This window comes from Muscardinus avellanarius (assembly GCF_963383645.1).
Source record: "Muscardinus avellanarius genome assembly, chromosome: 9".
Taxonomy (NCBI): domain Eukaryota; kingdom Metazoa; phylum Chordata; class Mammalia; order Rodentia; family Gliridae; genus Muscardinus; species Muscardinus avellanarius.
The window spans coordinates 91,085,111-91,104,858 of NC_137795.1; the positions used below are offsets into that span (position 1 = coordinate 91,085,111).

Below are 19,748 nucleotides of genomic sequence, written 5' to 3' on the forward strand. Positions count from 1 at the left end.
TGCCGGCCTCGCTGGCCCCAGCACCGGCCTAACCCCTCGGCATGCTCCGGCCCCACCCTCGGAGGCCCCAGCACTGGTCATGCCTCACGGCAGGCTCTGCTGCCGGCCTCGTTGGCCCCAGCACCGGCCTAACCCCTCGGCAAGCTCTTATCCTGGCCTTGGAGGCCCCAGTACCGGCCTTGCCTCATGGCAGGCTCCGCTGCCGGCCTCGCTGGCCCCAGCACCGGCCTAACCCCTCGGCAGGCTCTTATCCTGGCCTAGGGGCCCCAGTACCGGCCTTGCCTCAAGGCAGGCTCCGATGCCGGCCTCACTGGCCCCAGCACTGGCCTAACCCCTCGGCAGGCTCTTATCCTGGCCTCGGAGGCCCCAGTACCGGCCTTGCCTCACGGGCAGGCTCCGATGCCAGCCTCGCTGGCCCCGGCACCGGCCTAACCCCTCGGCAGGCTCCGATCCCGGCCTCGGAGGCCTCAGCACTGGTCATGCATCAAGGCAGGCTCCGATGCCAGCCTCGCTGGCCCCGGCACCGGCCTAACCCCTCAGCAGGCTCTTATCCTGGCCTCGGAGGCCCCATTACCGGCCTTGCCTCAAGGCAGGCTCCGATGCCGGCCTCGCTGGCCCCAGCACCGGCCTAACCCCTCGGCAGGCTCCGATCCCGGCCTCGGAGGCCTCAGCACTGGTCATGCCTCAAGGCAGGCTCCGATGCCGGCCTCGCTGGCCCCGGCACCGGCCTAACCCCTCGGCAGGCTCTTATCCTGGCCTCGGAGGCCCCAGTACCGGCCTTGCCTCACGGCAGGCTCCGCTGCCGGCCTCGCTGGCCCCTTATTATTTAACTTTTAAACCACTTTAGCCCAGACATACAATTAAATAACTGTCTTTTTTCTTATGTTCGTATCTTTTCTGCTATTGTTTTCAGCATTCATATTTTTATTTCCTCTGGAAAAATGTGCTTTTGCTCTTCTAGCGCCTCACTGCCTATTTTGGCCCCTCACTATTTCCTTAAATGGTGATGCACTGCACAACGACATTCTCCTCAGTCAGTGATGGCCACTTATGTGGGGAGGAGTAGTCTGCTAATTCATACTGCCTAGGATACTGTAGCTGCCCTCATTTAAGTGCACTCTTGGAAGTTTTTACAGTGGCAAAATAATGTACCAATGCATTTCTCCAAATGTCATTAAGCTGCAACCTCTAAACATGATGTACATTTACAAACATATCAGAGTCAGTCACTAAGCCAAGCATGAGAAGGAGGGAGGGGAGGGAATGGGTGGGAATTGGGTAAGGGCTAATTGAGTGTGAGTGGTATGTGCATGTATGCCTCTACCATCTTGTACTCCACTAAGATGTACAACCACAGTGTGCCAATAAAAAAAATTTAAAAATAGCTACAACTGACCCCATATCAGTTTTCACAAGACGTGGTTATTTAATTAAAATTATATTTATGTATGCATTAATGTGAATGTCCATAAATATATGTAAGCATGTCCATAGTGAATAGGCGGCTTGGTTTAACAGCTTAAACGAGTACATAATTATACATAGAATAAAGTAAATAATATACATAGGATAAAGTAAATAATATTTTTTGAGGTACTGGGGACTGAACCCAATGGTGCTCTACCTCTCCACCCCTTTTTGTTTTTAATTTTGAGACAGTCTCACTAAGTTGCCAAGCCTAGCCTCAATTTTGTGCCCTCTTGCCTCAGCCTCCTAGGATTACAGGCTGGGAATATAGGAATGCACCACTGTCCTCAGAGAACTTTATTGCTTCCTCTAAACTGTTTTAGATTATGAATTAAAAATAAACTATATTAAAACAGAAGCCGAATGTGAAGAGCAGGCAAAAAGACCTAATTCACACCCCTCTTATTTTCATTTTGGAAGACTATTTTAAAAGATCTGGTTGTGTCTTCAGTCCTAAGAAACTGGGTATTACTTACACAGTATGCTCCAGGGATTAATTAACAATTTGGGAATTTTTTTTTCCTAAAAGACCATTGAAATTCTGATTTCTTTTTTATATCCTTGGCAAATGTATATAAAAATGACCTTCCACTGTCAGTATTGAGGTACCATATTTTGGAATGATTATTTCTATTCTTAATAAAATTAAAGACATCTTTAAAAACAGAAGCCCTCGCATTCCTTATTACTTATTTAGATCTAGGTTGGTTACATCTGTAAGTATTCTTAGGATTCATCTTAAAGTCTTCATCTAATCTGTGTCAAAGTTCCACTAGAATTCAGTACTGCATTTCACTTGTCTTTTCGTCTCTATTCCTATTGGCACTAACCCATCTTTATGGTTTCTTAACTTTTTGATTATCATTATTGGCCTCCAGATATTATCTCCATTTATGAATAGTCTTTAAAAACACATTTGACCATTGACATTTCAGTTTCTGATTTAGTTGTGTTACATTAGCAGCACTCAGAAAATTTTAATGGTGTTAATGATAAAGCACTTATTTGCTAATGAATCAGCAGGTTGAGTAGGCCATTCTGTTGGTCTAGGCTGGGTGCTCTCATTTGTCTGGGAATCAGCTATCTGTTGGCTGGTCTAGGATGGATTGCACTAGGACTACCTGGCTGTGTTCTGCATAGTTTCTTACCTTCTTCTAGGCTGCCTGGAGATCCTTCTTTTGGCAAGGGCAGAGCTGTAATTCATAAATTTGTTCTTGTCTCATTAGTGAATGGAAATCATGTTACTATGTCCAGAGTCAGAATGTGGTGGGGGCACTGTTAAAGGTTGAGGCTGGGCGTGATGGTACACGCTTGTAATCCCAGCATTAGGGACGGTGAGACCAGAGGATCACGGTTTGCAGACAGCTTTGGCTACTTAGCAAGGCCCTTCACAATTCAGTGAGTCCCTGTTTCAAAAATTTTAAAAAAACTAAAAAATAGGGCTGGAAGTGTAGCTTGGAGGTGCAATGCCCCTGGGTTCCATCCCCAGTACTACCAAAAAAAAAAAAAAAAGGTTTTTTTTTAAATCTTTAAAAATAAGTTTTAAAATAGTTATTTGCAGCCAGGTAGATTACAGGTTCAAGGTCAACCTCAGAAACTTAGTGAGACCTTGTTTCAAAATAATAATTAAAAACTACAGCTCAGGGTATAGCTCAGAGGAAGAATGCTCCTTGGTTCAATCCCCAGTACCCCCCCCCAAAAAAAACCCAGTTATTTGGATGGCTATTAAAGTATCAATTTAAATCACCTTAATATCTGGATTAATACACTAATTGTCAGACTGTTTATTCTAATTTACTTAATATTGTTTCATTACTATCACACAATACTGTTTTCTATGTTATATCTTGCTCTACAAACCTATAATAGTTTTTTTTTAATTGCCTACATATTACATCCCCTGTCCGTTATTCACCAAGCTTCCTATTTCTTCTTTATAGTTCAGGTTTGTTATTTCTTCAGTAGGAATTCTTCATCTCAGTCATAACCACATAATACCGTATTAACCAAATGTATTGTTGCTTTAGTTTCGCATCTGGAAAAAATAATGTAGAATAGTGAGAAGAGCATAGTTTTTGGCTAAGGTTATACTCAGTTTTAGATTTGCTATCTTACATCTTAGTTTTTTCACTATTGACAAATTACTTAAACTCTGTGAAATAGTGATGATATTTCTTTATAGAATTCTTATAAAAATTAAATGAATCATATGCATACATACCCAGTAATAGCATAAATAGAATTTAAGAAATGTTTAATATTAGTTATCTTTCAACCTTTCATCTAATCAAATCTTGCCCAGTAAGTTATTCCTCCCATCACACCCACCACCACCATGCACTATCTTGGCTGTAGTACAATATTCTTTTGTATTTTATTGACTCCTATGATACAAGTGATTTCAACGAATTATTGTAGAAAATACAGTTTTTAATATTGTTCTCTAGTGATTTGATAATAGTTGTTTTAGTTATTCAATAAAGAGATCAGTTTTATTTATGTAATGGATGGATGAAGAAGTCAATGACTTAGATTCTCCTGCTTCTACAACTACCTTATTAGCTTTCAGGATCACACCTTTCCTTTTGGGACTTCTATTTTCTCACTGGGGGGAAGTAAACAGAAGATTACTTTTTAAAGTTTTTTCCAATTTTGAAATTCACTAATTCTGAATATTCTTAGAATACCTATTTTATGCTGTATTCTAGTGAGAAATACAAATTTTTTTTTTTTTTTTTTTTTTTTTTTTGTGTGTGTGTGTGTGTGTGGTACTTGGGGTGGAACCCAGAGGCTTTCTACCTCCGGGCTATACTCTCAGACCTTATTTTATATTTTATTTGGAAACAGGGTCTCACTAAGTTGCTGAGAGCCTCACTAAGTATCTGAGGCTGGCTTCGAACCTGTGCGATCCTCCTGTCTCAGCCTCCCAAGCGTGGGGATTACAAGCGTGCGCCACCATGCCCGGCCAAATATGTTTTTAAAGACCAAACAATCTTAAAGTAGATTGCCATGGAAGATGGAATGAGCTATGTGTACACATGACTAAAATGAAATGTAGTATATGATAGATGGCACATATATCTTGCAAATGATAAGTATTTCTAGGTATGCTTTGTGTCTCTTGCTACTGCTTTTGCTACTTAGAAAATTATTTCTAGTGTTGGACCATATTAGTTGATTTGTTATGAGCTTCTAAGCAAGCCTATTAATGAAAGGTAACAGAGGGCATTTAATTTTACTTTTTTGTTATTTGTTCTTTGAATCCCTTCTCCCTTTTTTGTCTCTCTACAGAATGGTCCTAGTGCCAGATCATGCCATAAAATGTGTATTGACATTCAACGGAGACAAATCTACACATTAGGGCGTTATTTGGATTCCTCTGTGAGGAATAGCAAGTCTCTGAAAAGTGACTTCTATCGTTACGACATTGATACAAACACATGGATGTTACTAAGTGAAGATACTGCTGCCGACGGAGGGCCGAAATTGGTGTTTGATCATCAGGTTTGATGCACAGTTAAATATATGATGGAATTCTTTAGTGTTCTATAATTCTTAGAGCTTATTAAAGATTGAAAAAAAACACATATTTAGCAAAACCAGGATAAAAAAGTAATCTACAACTCCCAGTTTCTTGTAAGTTTAACCAGAAACAACTGAAATACCCAGAACTTGTGTTGAATCCCTCAATAATGCAATGAGGAGAACTGGAAGTGGGCGTAGAAGGAGCCTAGAAGTGCTGTATCCGAGTGAGGAGTTTCAGGAACAGAAGTAACCAGGAGATCAGCCAATGAATTTACATTTGGAGAGTTCTGAAAGAGGCAGAAGTGGCAGATGTTAGAAAGTACCATTTTCTAAAGTGGAGGGAGCACTGTGACAAGTGAAGGCAGTGGCTTCTTTCACAGTAGCCAGGGAGAAACTGAGAGAATTCAAAATAGAGTCCCCCTAAATGAGATGAGGCTTATAGAGCTAGAAAAGGAAAGGCTTCATATTTTGAAGAAACCAATTAATTGAATAGCAACAGAGGAAGGAATCACTGAGTAAGACCATCCCCTTCTATTGGAAATTATCTGGTTCAGGGAAAATGAACTTACATGAATGTGAAAAACAGTCAACAGCAAAAAACACCAAATATTTAGAGAGTTACTTCAAAGAAGATGAAAACATAGATAACAGCAAGACTTTCCTTTACACACAAATGAAAACTATATCCTAATGTGAATTAAATTACTTAATGAAGCTTGAAACAAAAGAAGACTATTAAGCAAAACTTCAGAAACACAGACCAGATAGCCAAATAATAGGAGTAGGTAAAACCAGACTGTAGAACTCGGAAAAGAAATTGAAGAAAAACATTAACAGTTTCAGAAATTAAGACTAGTCAATAGGAAGGATAAAGAAGAATAGGTAAGTATCATATAGGGATAATATGAAAGAAAACGAAGAGGAAAAAGAACATGCCAGGAAATTACAGACAGAATAGACAGGAGACTCGCACACATGTCATTGAAGACTTCTTAAAGAATAAAACCAAAGCAACAAATTGAAACAAGTATTTATAAATAAAATATGAAAAATTTAAGAAAGGTCTTACTTCATATATTGAACGTGCACACTGTGTTCAATGAAAAGTGACCTCGACAGTTAACTGTAGAGTATATAGTAGTAACATAGATTTAAAAAATACAGACATTTCCCCAGCTACCAGGCAAAATGATGCAGTCACTTAGGAGAGAACTGAAATGAGACTGCTATCATTTTACTGCCTCTATTCAGTGTTGTACTAGCTTTCCATTACCCTAGTGACATGCCTGGGGCATTTCACTCAGAAGGAGAAAAGGCTTACTTTGACTCATGGTTCTGGAGGTTCCAGTCCAAGATGAGATGGTACCTTTGCTTTGGGCACCCAGTAAGAGTAGCATATCATGGCAAGAACATATGGCAGAGCAAACCTTTTACAGCAGGAGCCAAAAAGCAAAAGAGGAAAAGAGGATGGGCTTGGGTCCCACAATTCTGTTGGAGGTCACACCTCCCAGTAGCACTACTCCAGAGACCAGGCCTTTAGTACATGGACCTGTGGGGGAACACTTCCCATATTCAAACCATAGCAAGTATCAGGAGACAATACAGCGGCATCTAGAAAATATTAAGAAAAGATAGTGTGGACCAAGGATTTTTGTCTAGGCAAACTGTCCTTCAAGTATGAACACTTTGAGGAAATTATTGAAAATGGAATGTGTACTAACCAAGAAGTAGTAGGAACATTTTCAATAGAAGCATTGAGGTTTCAGTTCATTTGACTTTCTCCCTGGGCTGACTGGTCATTGGCAAACGGAACAGATTTTTTTTTTTTCTTGGTGACACTGGGAATTGAACCCAGGGCCACTCTACCTCCAAGCTACCTATCCCCCTCAGCTTTATTTTTTATTTTGAAACAAGGTCTCACTAAGTTGCACAGGGCCTGTGATCCTCCTGTCTCAGCCTCCTAACATTCCAATATCTACCTAATTGGACTTGGGAAAAGAATAAAGACAAAAAATTCTCAAGGTAAAAATGAAGATTTTCAGAGCTGAAGAACGCCATGATTATCAGATTGTAGGGAATCAGCAAGTGCATATTCACTGTGAAAGGAGAAAATCCCTCCTACTTAGTTTCTTAGCGAAATTTCAGAACCAAGGATTAAGAGAGAATTCTAAAAGCAGCTATGGAGAGAAAGCTTTGTAGATAAGCAAGACTCAGAATCATACTGGTATAAGATGTTTGTGTGGATTGGTAGAAGACAGTGGTAGATTGGAAAACAATCTTAAATTGGATATTTAAGAGGCTTTATAGCAAAATCTTCAAATTTTGTGAGAAGAAAATTATTTTGAACTCAGCCTAAAGCTTTGCCAATCTTGTGTTCACGTGATAGGGTAAAATCCCTTCTAGATGTAAAAAATAGTTTTCTAGAACAGTGAGTGGTTATCTACTCTTTATTGGATTTAGAAATTAAATATATAACCTGACAGAGTACATGAATAGTCTTCCAACTTTTCACTTTAAAAATTTCTTGAAATCATTGATAGAAAAGACATTACCACATAGTTTGCCATTAGCTTCTTAGAAACATTTTTCAGAGATTCAAAGGTAAAAAACCAAATGGAGATAGAAAATGAAGAGCAAACCATAAACTGATCAACAATATAAAGTTTCCTAGAATAAAATTTGTTGTTGTTTTTTAGTGATACTGGGGATGGAACCCAGGGACCTTCTACCTCTGGGCTATACCCCCAGACCTATTTTATATTTTTATTTGGAAACAGGGTCTCTTAATACAGCTGAGGCTGGCTTCGAACCTGCTCAATCCTCCTGTCTCAGCCTCCCAAGCGCGGGGATTACAAGTGTGCGCCACCACGCCTGGCAAATTTTTTGTTGTTTGCCTCTTTTTGAAATTCTATATTTTATAAAGGGAAGAACCAAGCTCAGAGAGTAAGTAGTTGAAGGAATTTATTTCTATTTTATGTCCTTTTTGTGAAGATAGAGGAAAAAGTACCATGCTTAATAGAGTGTTGCTTTTTCTTGTTTTGGTTTGGAATGGTATGCCAGAAAGAGCTACCAAGATGAGGATTTTTTATATTTGAGCCCTGAACAGTGAAAATAAGCCACATCAAATTTAAGCTTAGCCGGGCATAGTGGCACATGCTTATAATCCCAGCATTAAGAAGAATTGCGGTTCATAGACAGCCTCAGCTACTCATTGAGGCCTTTTGCAACCTAGTGAGACCCTGTTTCAAAATAAAGACTAAAAAATAGGGCTGGGGGTATAGCTCAGTGATAGAATGCCCCTGGGTTCTATCCCCAGTACCACAAAAGAAAAAAACAAAAAACAAACAAACAAAACATTAGCTTAACTATCCCTGAAGGAAAGAGACATACTTCCTTGGTAGCTGTATAAAATAGAACCCCGGGTTTTGTTAAACAGAGTTTGGCTCCTATTATGAATTTTGAATTTATGAAAATGAAGATAGACTCACTTAACATGGATCTCCAGAATTTTCCAAAATCCTCAGGTATTTGGGGGAGATTTGGGCCTTGTGTACTTAGGAGAGTGTACTTTGCCTCAGCTTCAGTGAAACCCTATACTGGAGAACAGTAGCTGAGTGAGGCCATACTGACTGGTCTTCAACAGTATATGGATTATTTTAATGACACAATCCATTAAAATTAAAGAGCAGGAACACTTTCTGTGGAGTGCTGGGACATCAGACTTTGTTGTGTTAGTTTTCCAACTCTATTCACTATGATTTACCCTTGAAAGAATAGATTTTCATCTTAATTTATGAAAGTCTTCCAGAAACCTAGGAAATAGCAAATAAGGTAGATACTTATAGTCTCACATCATTGATGGGCTCACCCCCCACTCTGCCTCCCCACTCCCCTCCTCCCTCATACAGGGTATTGAGATTGGCATTGGCATTCTCAAATATGTGCACAGTGTCAATGGAAATGACTCCTTCATTGATCTCTCTGTCCCCCCCACTCATCTAGACCACCTGCCTGGCTCCCTTGGAGTTTCTTCTCACTATCTGGACTCCCTCTCATATCTGATTACTCCCTAGCTTCTGCTTGTGAGAGAAAACATATGGCCCTTCACTTTCTGTGATGGCTAATTTCACTTAACATAATGTTCTCCAGGGCCTTCTATTTCCCTGCAAATGACATAATTTTATTCTTTTTTTTTTTTTCACAAATAGGACTTTTTATTTGTCACTATTAAAAATCTGGACTTTTAAACAGATTCTTGGACTGGTGGTTCACATCCATCAGCTCGCTCGACTTTAGCGCCTGTCTCATCCCCAGTAGCTTTTCCAGAACTGCTACCTTCACCATGAAGCTCCATTAGTTTTCCCAATTCAAACTTGGATTTCTTCAGCATTTTTACTTTTCTAATGAAGACGTCATGAAGAGGATAAATAGACTGGCAAGCCTTTTCTATGTCCTTCCCAATGCTATCTGGAATCAACTTATTGATTACTTCTTTTAAGTCATTTGTCTGCACCTCCTGGGTCATGATTTCCATCATCTTCTTCCGGATTTGGCAGACCTGTTGGTGCTGAGCATAAGAGGTCTTCCGTATCTGATTGTTGCGTTTTTTAGTAAAACCAACACAGAAGAGACGCAGCAAATAACCATCTTGACATCAACATGAGCTTCAATCATGGTCTGCCATTTTTTGACCATGGAACACATCTTGTCACGTGTAAGATCCATGCCATGAAAGTTAGTCAGGCAGTTTTTACCCTGAACGTCCTCAGTGATTAGCTTGAATTTCCTAAATGCGGCTTCATCATTCTGCAGATCAGCAAGGCTCACTTCAAACACATGACCCTTGAGGCCATCAGATGCGATTTTAGTTCCTTGAGTCCTCGTGACTAGTGTTTTCCCAATATTTCTTATATTGAACATGGCCGGGGCTTTCACATCATATCAGTCTTTCTTAGAAAATGGATCAACCACTTTCTTCTTGGCTCCCTTCTTGCCGCCTTTAGTAAGGCGCTTGTTCTTGCCGACCGCCATGGTGCCGCTGGGAGAGCCAAAAGGGCATAATTTTATTCTTAATTGTTGAGTAGAATTCAATTGTGTAGATATCCCATAATTTTGTAATTCATTCATCTGTTGATGGACATCTATTTAGGTTGGTTCCATAGTTGGTTATGGTGAATTGTGATGGTATAAACATGGATATGCATATATTACTATAATATTCTGATTTAGTCCCTTTGGAAAGATACTCAGGAATGATATACCTAGATCATATGGTAGTTCCATCCCTAATTTTCTGAGAAATCTCAACATTAATTTCTATAGCAGCTGTACTAATTTGCAGTTCTACCAAAAGTGTTTAAGTTTCTGTTTCTCTATATCCTCGCCAGCATTTATTGTGGTTTGACTTCTTGATGATCGCCATTCTGATTGGGGTTAGATATAACTCAGTATAGTTTTGATTTGCATCTCCTTGATTGCTAATGATATAAAATATTTTATATATTTATTGGCCACTTGTGTTTCTTCTTTTGTGAAGTATCTGTTTAGTTCATGTGCCCATTTCTTGATTGAATTATTTTTTTGTGTAACTTTTTTTTAAGTTCTTTATATATTCTAGGTAGTAGTCCTCTAGCATGGTATTGACACAAACATAATCACATAGAGCAATAGAACAGAATAGAAGATACAGAAACAAGTCCACGTACTTATAGCCAATTAATTTTTTACAAAGGTGCCAAACATATACATTAGAGAAAAGACAGTTTTTTTTAACAAATTGGAAGCCAGTTGGAAAAGAAAAATGAAAGTAAACCTCTACCTTTCAATCTGCACAAGAGTCAACTCTTTCTTTTCTAGAGACCTGGAAATTATCAGAGACTGAAATTCCTAGAGTAGGGCATAGGTCTAACACTTCAACATCTAGACATGGATAGAAATTTTCTCAATAAATTCCCCAAAGCTTAGGAAATTAGAATAAGTAGGATGACATTAAACTAAAAAGTTTGTGCTCATCAGAGGAAGCTTTCATCAAGAGTCTAAAGACAGAACATGCACAATGGTAAAAGAAGCAGATACATTTAGTGGCAAGTCAAGGTTTGCCTCCAGACTTAGCTACTTACTGAGGCCCTTCTAATTTAGTGAGACCTTGTTTCAAGATAAAGAATAAAAAAATAGGGCTTGGGGTGTAGCTGGAGGTACAATGACCCTGGGTTCAATCCCAGTACTACAAAAAAGAAACAAAAAGCAACCTTTAAGCCAGCTATAGTAGCACATACTTGTAATCCCAGTGCTTGGGAATCAGAGACAGGAGAATCTCAGGTTCAAGACCAGCATGCTCTAATTTAGACTCCATTTCAATTCTTTTTTTTTTTAAATTGTGTTTTTTTTTCCTTAAAGGGCTGGAATGTAGCTCAGTGGTAGAACCCCTCCTAGGTTCAATCCCTAGGTGTGAGGAGTGTGTGTGTGTGTGTGTGTGTGTGTGTGTGTGTGTGTATTTATCACATCATACACACCCTTCAAAATTATTCAAACAGTTTTTGGTTAAAAATATAGTAGATTAGTGACAGTAATTAGGTAAGAGGAGAAAAATTGAAATATAACAATATTTGTGTTTAGCTGATGTTTTACATGTGTAATTCTTTAAACATTGTGTTTTAACATATTTCAATTTGGAATTATATATTGAAATAGAATTTGATTCTTACTATCTTGTGACAAATGGCTGTTTTCTTATTTATGAAAAACTATAATCTTAGGTTGAAAGAATCAAGGTTGGCTTTTAAACATAAATTACACAGCTTAATCCAAAGAAAGTACAATTTATAGTATTTTTAAATTATTAATTTTTTTGTGGGTCTGGGGATGGAACTCAGGTGCATTTGACCTCCAAGCTACAACCCTGCCTATTTTTTATTCTTTATTTTTAAAAAGGGTTACGGAGGGCTTCACTAAGTAGCTGAGGCTGCCCACGAACTGCGGTCTTCCGGTCTCAGCCTCCTGAATGCTGGGATTATAAGCATGTGCCACCACGCCCTGGTTATAGTATTTTTCAATTTATTTATTTGTTTGTTTGTTTGTTTATTTATTTTTGTGGTACTAGTGATGGAACCTAGGGGCACTGTACCTCTAAGCTACATCCCAGCCCAATTTTTTTTTGTCTTTTCAAAATTTATTTATTTATTTATTTATTTATTTATTTATTTATTTATTTATTTATTGTGGTACTGGGGGTGGAACCCAGGGGCTTTTCTACCTCCAGGCTACATTCCCAGACCTATTTTATATTTTATTTGAAAACAGGGTCTCACTAAGTTGCTGAGAGCCTCACTAAGTAGCTGAGGTTGGCTTCGAACCTATGCGATCCTCTTGTCTCAGCCTCCAAAGTGCTGGGATTACAAGCGTGCGCCACCACGCCCGGTTTACAGTGTTTTTTTTAAAGGGGAAAAATTCTTCAAACTGTAGAAGTCAGTGTGAAGACTATTGCAGATGTCTTTTTGTTTAATTTAAAGAGTTTTGTATAATAAATACAGAAGTAAATTTTGCTCCGTTACTCTTATTTGGCTATTTTCATATTAAATGGAAGCAATATGAATAGGATGCTTAGAATAAAAAGAAGGGAGTGTTTGTGAGGAAGATAGAAAAGAGGAGTATGATTTACAGTCACCATAAAGTATGACCAGTATTCACTCCTGAGTATGCATCATTGCAGTGTGTATTATTGATTGGTTTTGGTAAGGTTTATGTGTTTCAAGAAAGCAAAACACTCTTTGGTCCAACATGTTTTACCCTCATTGAGACAAATAAAACCTGAAAAGGTATTTAGAAATCTCTCTTGAATCTCTGCAGGCTGTGAAGAGTATTACTGTATATGCATATGATAATCAGGGTTGGCATTTAGTATTATTAAAGACAAAGTTCAGGGTTGTTTTGGAAAATGTAAAACTGCATGCACCTATGACAGGAGGAAACTAAAACTATTCCATCTCTTGCCTTGTTTTGATAGATGTGTATGGACTCAGAAAAACATATGATCTACACTTTTGGTGGTAGAATTTTGACATGTAATGGCAGCGTAGATGACAGCAGAGCTAGTGAACCGCAATTCAGTGGCTTGTTTGCCTTCAACTGTCACTGTCAGACCTGGAAACTTCTTCGGGAGGACTCCTGTAATGCTGGGCCTGAGGACATCCAGTCTCGGATAGGACACTGCATGCTGTTCCACTCGGTATGGTTGTTCTGTGCATCACATTTATTGAAATCTAAGTCTTCAGTAAGAGATAATTTTTTTTTTAGAAATAAATAATTAGCAATGACAGAGAAAAATAAAACTTCAGTAAACTGGTTGCAAATTATGAGATTCTTCCCATCAACTTAGTAGCTTCTACACATTATCACCTGAATAACCTAGGCAAGTTTATGACTGATTTTACTGCTTATTAGATAGTATATCTTTTTCCCTTTCTTAAGACTTTATACTTTGTGACTTTTCTTAGTAATTACAAGGACAGGTTTTTTTTAATCTGTTAAAGCAGAGGAAGCCCTCTGCTACTCTCCATTATGTACAAAGAATTAAGAATTGCTTTTATAGACTGAGAATTAAAAATTATCAGCATGCCAAACATCTAGACTTTTCTTTATTCTTCTCAAATGTGTTACTGAAACTTTAATCTTTTTGTGAACATAGCTTTGAAACAATATTATGAGCTGGGTTTGGTGGCATAAGCCTATAATCCTAATACTTGGGAGTCTGAGACAGGAGGATCACAGGTTTGAAGCCAGCTTCAGCAATTTAGTGAGGCCCTCAGCAACTTGGTAAGACCCTGTTTCAAAATAAAAAGAATTGGGGGCATACCTCAGTGGTAGAATCTCCCTGGATTCAGTCCCTAGTACCACAAAAAAGTAAAACAAACCAAACAACAGAAACAACCAATATTATGGAATATTTTATATGTATCCTTTAACATGTATTTAAAACATGTATTCTCTAGGAAGTAGAAAATGCAATGATAAACATTTATAGAGGCATGAGTTTCGATAATAGTAACTTGCTATTAATTTTTCATAAATCTACCCTGCTTTTATTTAATTGTATTTTTTGATGTGTCTTTGATTTTTAAGTTTATTCTTAAATTTTATTTTGCTGGAATATTTTTTCCCTATTATCTAAGATGTGAAACACCTATAAAAACTTAAATATGGCCTGGGCTGGGGACACATGCCTGTACTCCCAGTACTTGGGAGGCTGACAGGATTTCAGGTTCGCAGCCAACCTCAGCTACTTAGGCCCTCTGCAACTTAGTGAGACCCTCTTTCCACATAAAAAATGAAGTAGGGCTTGGAGTATATCTTGGAGGTAGAAAGCCCCTGGTTTCGACCTTTAGTACTAACTCCCCCAAACCTTAAATATAGTAAATAATATATAATAAAAAGAATAAGAATATAATTACATATTAATTATAACATAATATTTAAGTTCTAAATTATTATTTTCAACCTATATTAATTTATCTGTGTCAATTTCAGTGAAATGTTTGAAGAATTAAAAATGTGGGACTTAATGGACTAAAGGAGATGCCAGGCATTGTGTGTATATATAGTTAGCCCATCATAGTCATTGGTTCTGTAGCTGTAGATTCAACCAACCATGAATTTAAAAAATTTGAGGGATGCCAGGCATGGTGGCACACGCTTGCAATCCCAGCATTTGGGAGACTGAGACAGGAGGATCGCGGTTCGTGGACAGCCTCAGCTACTTAGTGAAGCCCTTTGCAACTCAGTGAGATCCTGTTTCAAAGTAAAGAATAAAAAATTGGGCTGGGGTGTAGCTCGGAGGTAGAATGTCCCTGGGTTCCACATCCCCAGTTCCACACACACACAAATTTTTTGTCAAATGTGCATGGTAGCATGCATCAATAATCCCAGTACTTGGAAGGCTAAGACAGGAGGATTATAGGTTCAAGGCCAGCTTTTGCAATTTAACAAGACCCTGATTCAGAAATCTAAAAGTAAAATAGAGCTGGGAGTATACCTCGGGGTTAGAACACTCCTGGGTTCTGTCTCTAGTACCTACCACACATAAAAAGTTGTCTGTATTGAACATATGGATCTTGCTGCCACTGTACCCTAAACAATGCAGTATGTTAAGAATTTACATTATACTAAATATTATAAGTATTTTAGAGATAATATAAAGTATATGGGAGTATTTACCAATACTGCATCATTTTATACAAGGGACTTGCTACCCATAGATTTGGATATCCTTATGACATTCTGAAACCAGTCCCTTGCCAGTAGTGAATAAAATACTGTACCTATAAATACATGGTATATACCTTTAACAGAGAAGAACATTTTAAAAACATAACTGCATTATCATTATCATACTCAACCAAACAAAGAGATTTCTTATTACTTAACACTTAGTCTGCATTCATTTTTTTCTAATATTGAATACCTTTTCAGCCAGGTCTGGTGGTGCATACCTTTAATCCCAGTACAAGGAAGTCTGAGATAGGATTGCAGGTTTGAGGACCGCCTCAGCAATATAATGAGACTCTTGGCAACGTATTCCAATCATGTTTCAAAAGAAAAACATAAAAAGGGCTGGGGTTGTAGCTCAGAAGTAAAATGCCCCTGTTTTCAGTCTGTAGGAACACACACACACACACACACACACACACACACACACACACTCCACTCCACCCCACCCCACCCCACCCCACCTCACCCCACCCCACCCCTACCTTTCCCTGTGTGGTTTGCTGCTTGGTTCAAGTCAGGATCTTAAAAAAAAAAAAAAAAAAAAAAAAGCTATGCATTGCATCTGATTGTTATGTCTCTTAAATTTTTTTTATTTCATGATAGTCCCCTTCCTATTTTTCCCTCTGCATGCTACGTATTTATTTTATTTATTTGTGTCTTTTAAAGTGAGTTTTTGTGGCCGGGTATAGTGGCTCATACTTGTTATCCCAGCATGTGAGAGGCTGAGACAGGAGGATTGTGGTTTGCGGACAGCTACTTAGTGAGACTTTGCAACTCAGACCCTATTTCAAAATAAAAAGAATAAAAAATAAGGCTGGGGGTGTAGCTTGGAGGTAGAATCCCCCTGGGTTCCACTCCCAGTACTGCAATAAAATAAAATAAAGTGTGTATTTGTACTCAGAAATCTCTCATATTCTCAATTTGACTAGTTTTATCTTTATATCTATATCTATATCTATCTATCTATCTATATATTTTTTTTATTATTTTTTTGCGGGTCTGGGGATGGAACCCAGGAGCGTTCGACCTCTGAGCTACACCCCCTGCCCTATTTTTTATTTTTTATTTTGAAACCAGGTCTCACTGAGTTGCAGAGGGCCTCACTAAGTAGCTGAGGCTGTCTGCGAACCACAATCCTCTGGTCTCAGCCTCCTGAATGCTGGGATTACAAGAGTGTGCCACCATGCCGGCTATCTTTATAATTTTATTTAGTGTGTTCCTCTATCCTTCATAATTCCTGTAAACTCGTAGTTACATCCAGAGGGCTGATAACAGATTTACTATCCTTCTTTGGAGAGGCTAAGAGGGCACATGCAAGAGTTTTCCATAAATACCCTGATTGTGAAATATCAAGGAACATTTAATGTCTAGTTGTCATATTTCTGATGGTGGCTTCAGTTATTGTCAGCCTGATGGGTCAGTTCTGAAATTTTCTATAACCTTATACCTAGTCGCCATCATTATTTATTATCTGGATTTTTCCAGTATCATTTCATTTACATTTGTTAACTGATTCTACTATTAAAAGAAGTAAACTTTTTTTCATTAACTATTTGGGTACCCGAAATGTAAACAATGCAAAATAGTATAAATATATGATTATTATTTATTTTTTATTTTCATGCTAATGCACTTAAGGTTCTAAAGTTAACCAGTGAGGTGCTTTTAAGTATAATTATTAACTCATGGATTTTTATATATTTGATAGTTTTAAACCTAGTACTTTTATTATTCTTTTTTTAGTCCTCAACTTTGTCTATTTTTTGTCCAGTAGGAGCTCCCCTACTGTCTATCTATCCATATATGTATATATATATTTTTTTCTTTTTTTTTTTGCAGAACTAGGGATTGAACTGGACATTCTATCTCCGAGCTACACCCCTAGCCCTATATTTTCTTCTTTATTTTGAAGCAGTATCTCACTAAATTGCAGAGAGCCTCACTAAGTAGCTGAGATTGGCTGTCTCAGGCTTCCAAGTATTGAGATTACAAGTGTGTGCCACCATGCCTGGCTATCTACATATATTTTTAAGAGAGAAATCATGAGCTTATACTGATTAAAGCAAAATCAATTAAATTTTTTTATTAAATGACTTTAATTCTGTACTTGTGTATCTTTTAAGGTTAAAATCCTTCATACAACAGTATTATTTTACTTGCTTTATTATTTCCAAAATAACAAAACTAACAACAAAAATCACTTGGAGCTGTATAACATTGTTTTCTGATTATTTTTTCTGTTTAGGATTTAGTTTAATGGGAATGGATAACCAAAAAATTGTGAATTTAAAAAAAAAAACAAAACACTACAAGCCAGGCGTGGTGGTACACTCTTGAAATCCCAGCATTCCGGAGGCGGAGACTGGAGGATTGTAGTTTGCAGACAGCCTTAGCTTCTTAGCAAGGCCCTTCGCAATTCAGTGAGACCGTTTCAAAAATAAAATGACTAGCCGGGTGTGGTGGCGCATGCTTGTACTCCTGTGCTTGGGAGGCGGAGACAGGAGGATGGCGCAGGTTTGAAGCCAGCCTTGCTGGTTTACGAGACCCTGTTTCCAAATTTTAAAAATATATATGTAGCTTGAAGGTACAATGCCTCTGGGTTCCATTTCCAGTACCAAAACAACAGCAGCAACAAAAAAAAAATACTGCAGATCTTTCCCAGAATGGTCATGTTTCTGTGTTCATATGTATAGATAAGTTTATGTATAGATAAGTCTGTGGATTTTTTTTTCAAATTCCAAAGATTTTTTATTAAAATGATTTTATTTTCTCACTAAATGAAAACAGATAGGTAGTTCTCATGTTGAAGCTAAGTTACAATACTTGTTGGAAAAATCTTTTTTTGTTTTAGGTTTGTTGTTGTCTTTTGTTTATGGTGCTGGGGATTGATTCCAGGGCCTCACACACTCAACAACTGCTCTGCCTCTGGGTTACATCCTAGCCCTTTTTGTTTTATTTTGAGACAGGGTTTCACTGAGTTTGCCAGGGTTGAATGGAATTTGGGATCCTCTTGACTCAGCCTCTCTAGTTGCTGGGATTTTAGGTATTTGTCACCACCATAGCTAGCTGAGAGATGTGGTTTTTTTCCCTATTTTCTGGGTAAGAATACAAAGAAGCTCTGTTTATTACTCTATAGATAGCTACCTTTTATTAGGCTTTAGTTTATCCTTCCTTTGCTTTTTTTTTTTTTTTTTTTTTGATGGTACTGGAGTTTCTGGAAACCCTTCTACCTCTGGGCTACACTCCCAGACCTATTTTTTATACGTTTTTATTTGGAAACAAGGAAGGTCTCTTGCGTGATCCTCTAGTCTGCCTCCCAAGCGTGGGGATTATAAGCGTGGGCCACCACGCCTGGCCTTCCTTTGCTTTTTAAAAGTCCTTCCTTTGCTTTTGTTGTTAGCTTTGTTATTTTGGAAATAATAAAGCAAGTAAAATAATACTGTTGTATGAAGAAGGATTTTAACCTGAAAAGATACACACACACACACACACACACACACACACACACACACACACACCCCTCTTTCTGGCTTATACATATACTTTTTGTCTTTTCTTACACAAAAGCAACAACCTTTATATGTTATTCTACATCTTGCCTTTTTTAATTGAACAGAATATCTTGGAGATCATCTCTTAGTAATATATAGAGAATGTCTTTCCTCTTTATACCTGCATAGTAATTCATTGCATGGTATTTATCATCAAACTATATTGGTAGTGGTTTTAATTTAAGAAGAATCATTCTAAATTCTTCATGAAGGTTACAACTTTCTTTGTTCTTCTTTTTCAGAAAAATCGTTGCTTATATGTATTTGGTGGCCAGCGGTCAAAGACCTATTTGAATGATTTCTTTAGTTATGATGTGGACTCTGATCATGTAGACATAATATCAGATGGCACCAAGAAAGACTCTGGGATGGGTAAGAGCACTTAGTGACCTCTACTCTTATGCCTTAACTACTTTAGTTAGAAAACTCTAGCCCATTTTCTTTTTTTTTTTCTCTAACCATTCTTGACACTTTCTCTATTTCTTTAATTGAAATAATTCTGAATAAGAGGAAGAAAACTCTATTTAAAAATATATGAGCCAGGTGTGGTGATGTATGGTTGCCATTTTAGTACTTGGGAAGCTGAGACAGGAGAAGCATAGGTTCGCAGCCTGCTTTAGCTACTTAGTGAGACCCTCCACAACTTAGTAAGACCCTATTTAAAAATAAAAAATTCGGCTGGAGGTGTAGTTTAGAGGTGGAATTCCCCTGGGTTCAATTCCCAGTTTTTCCAGAAAAATAAAAAATAAATAAAATTGTTAACAACTTATGCTCATTCAAGCCAAAAGACAGTATGTAAATTTCTAAAGGAATTCTTTGTGTGCTTACTGGAGGAGACTTTACAAGAAGCAATATCTTAACAATATCTTATTGTTTTATATTTCATTACCTTCTGTTTTCACTTTAGTGACCTACTTACTAGAGAATAGCGTAGCAGGATAT

The 19,748-nt window shown here is 37.9% G+C and overlaps 1 protein-coding gene and 1 pseudogene across 2 annotated transcripts in view; one reads left to right on the forward strand and one right to left on the reverse strand.

Annotated features, from left to right (window-relative positions):
* MKLN1 (muskelin 1) overlaps positions 1 to 19,748 on the forward strand; it is a gene marked incomplete at both ends in the record, with an annotated part of 145,193 nt that overhangs the window by 77,283 nt on the left and 48,162 nt on the right. Inside the window, 3 exons of the mRNA XM_080701907.1 lie at positions 4,759 to 4,971; positions 12,995 to 13,216; positions 19,049 to 19,178. Coding sequence (XP_080558033.1) covers positions 4,759 to 4,971; positions 12,995 to 13,216; positions 19,049 to 19,178 — 565 coding nt within the window. The remainder of the gene's footprint in view (positions 1 to 4,758; positions 4,972 to 12,994; positions 13,217 to 19,048; positions 19,179 to 19,748) is intronic.
* Positions 9,196 to 10,023, reverse strand: LOC308267058 (small ribosomal subunit protein eS1-like; annotated as a pseudogene). The gene has a single exon. The product of its transcript is annotated as a small ribosomal subunit protein eS1-like (transcript).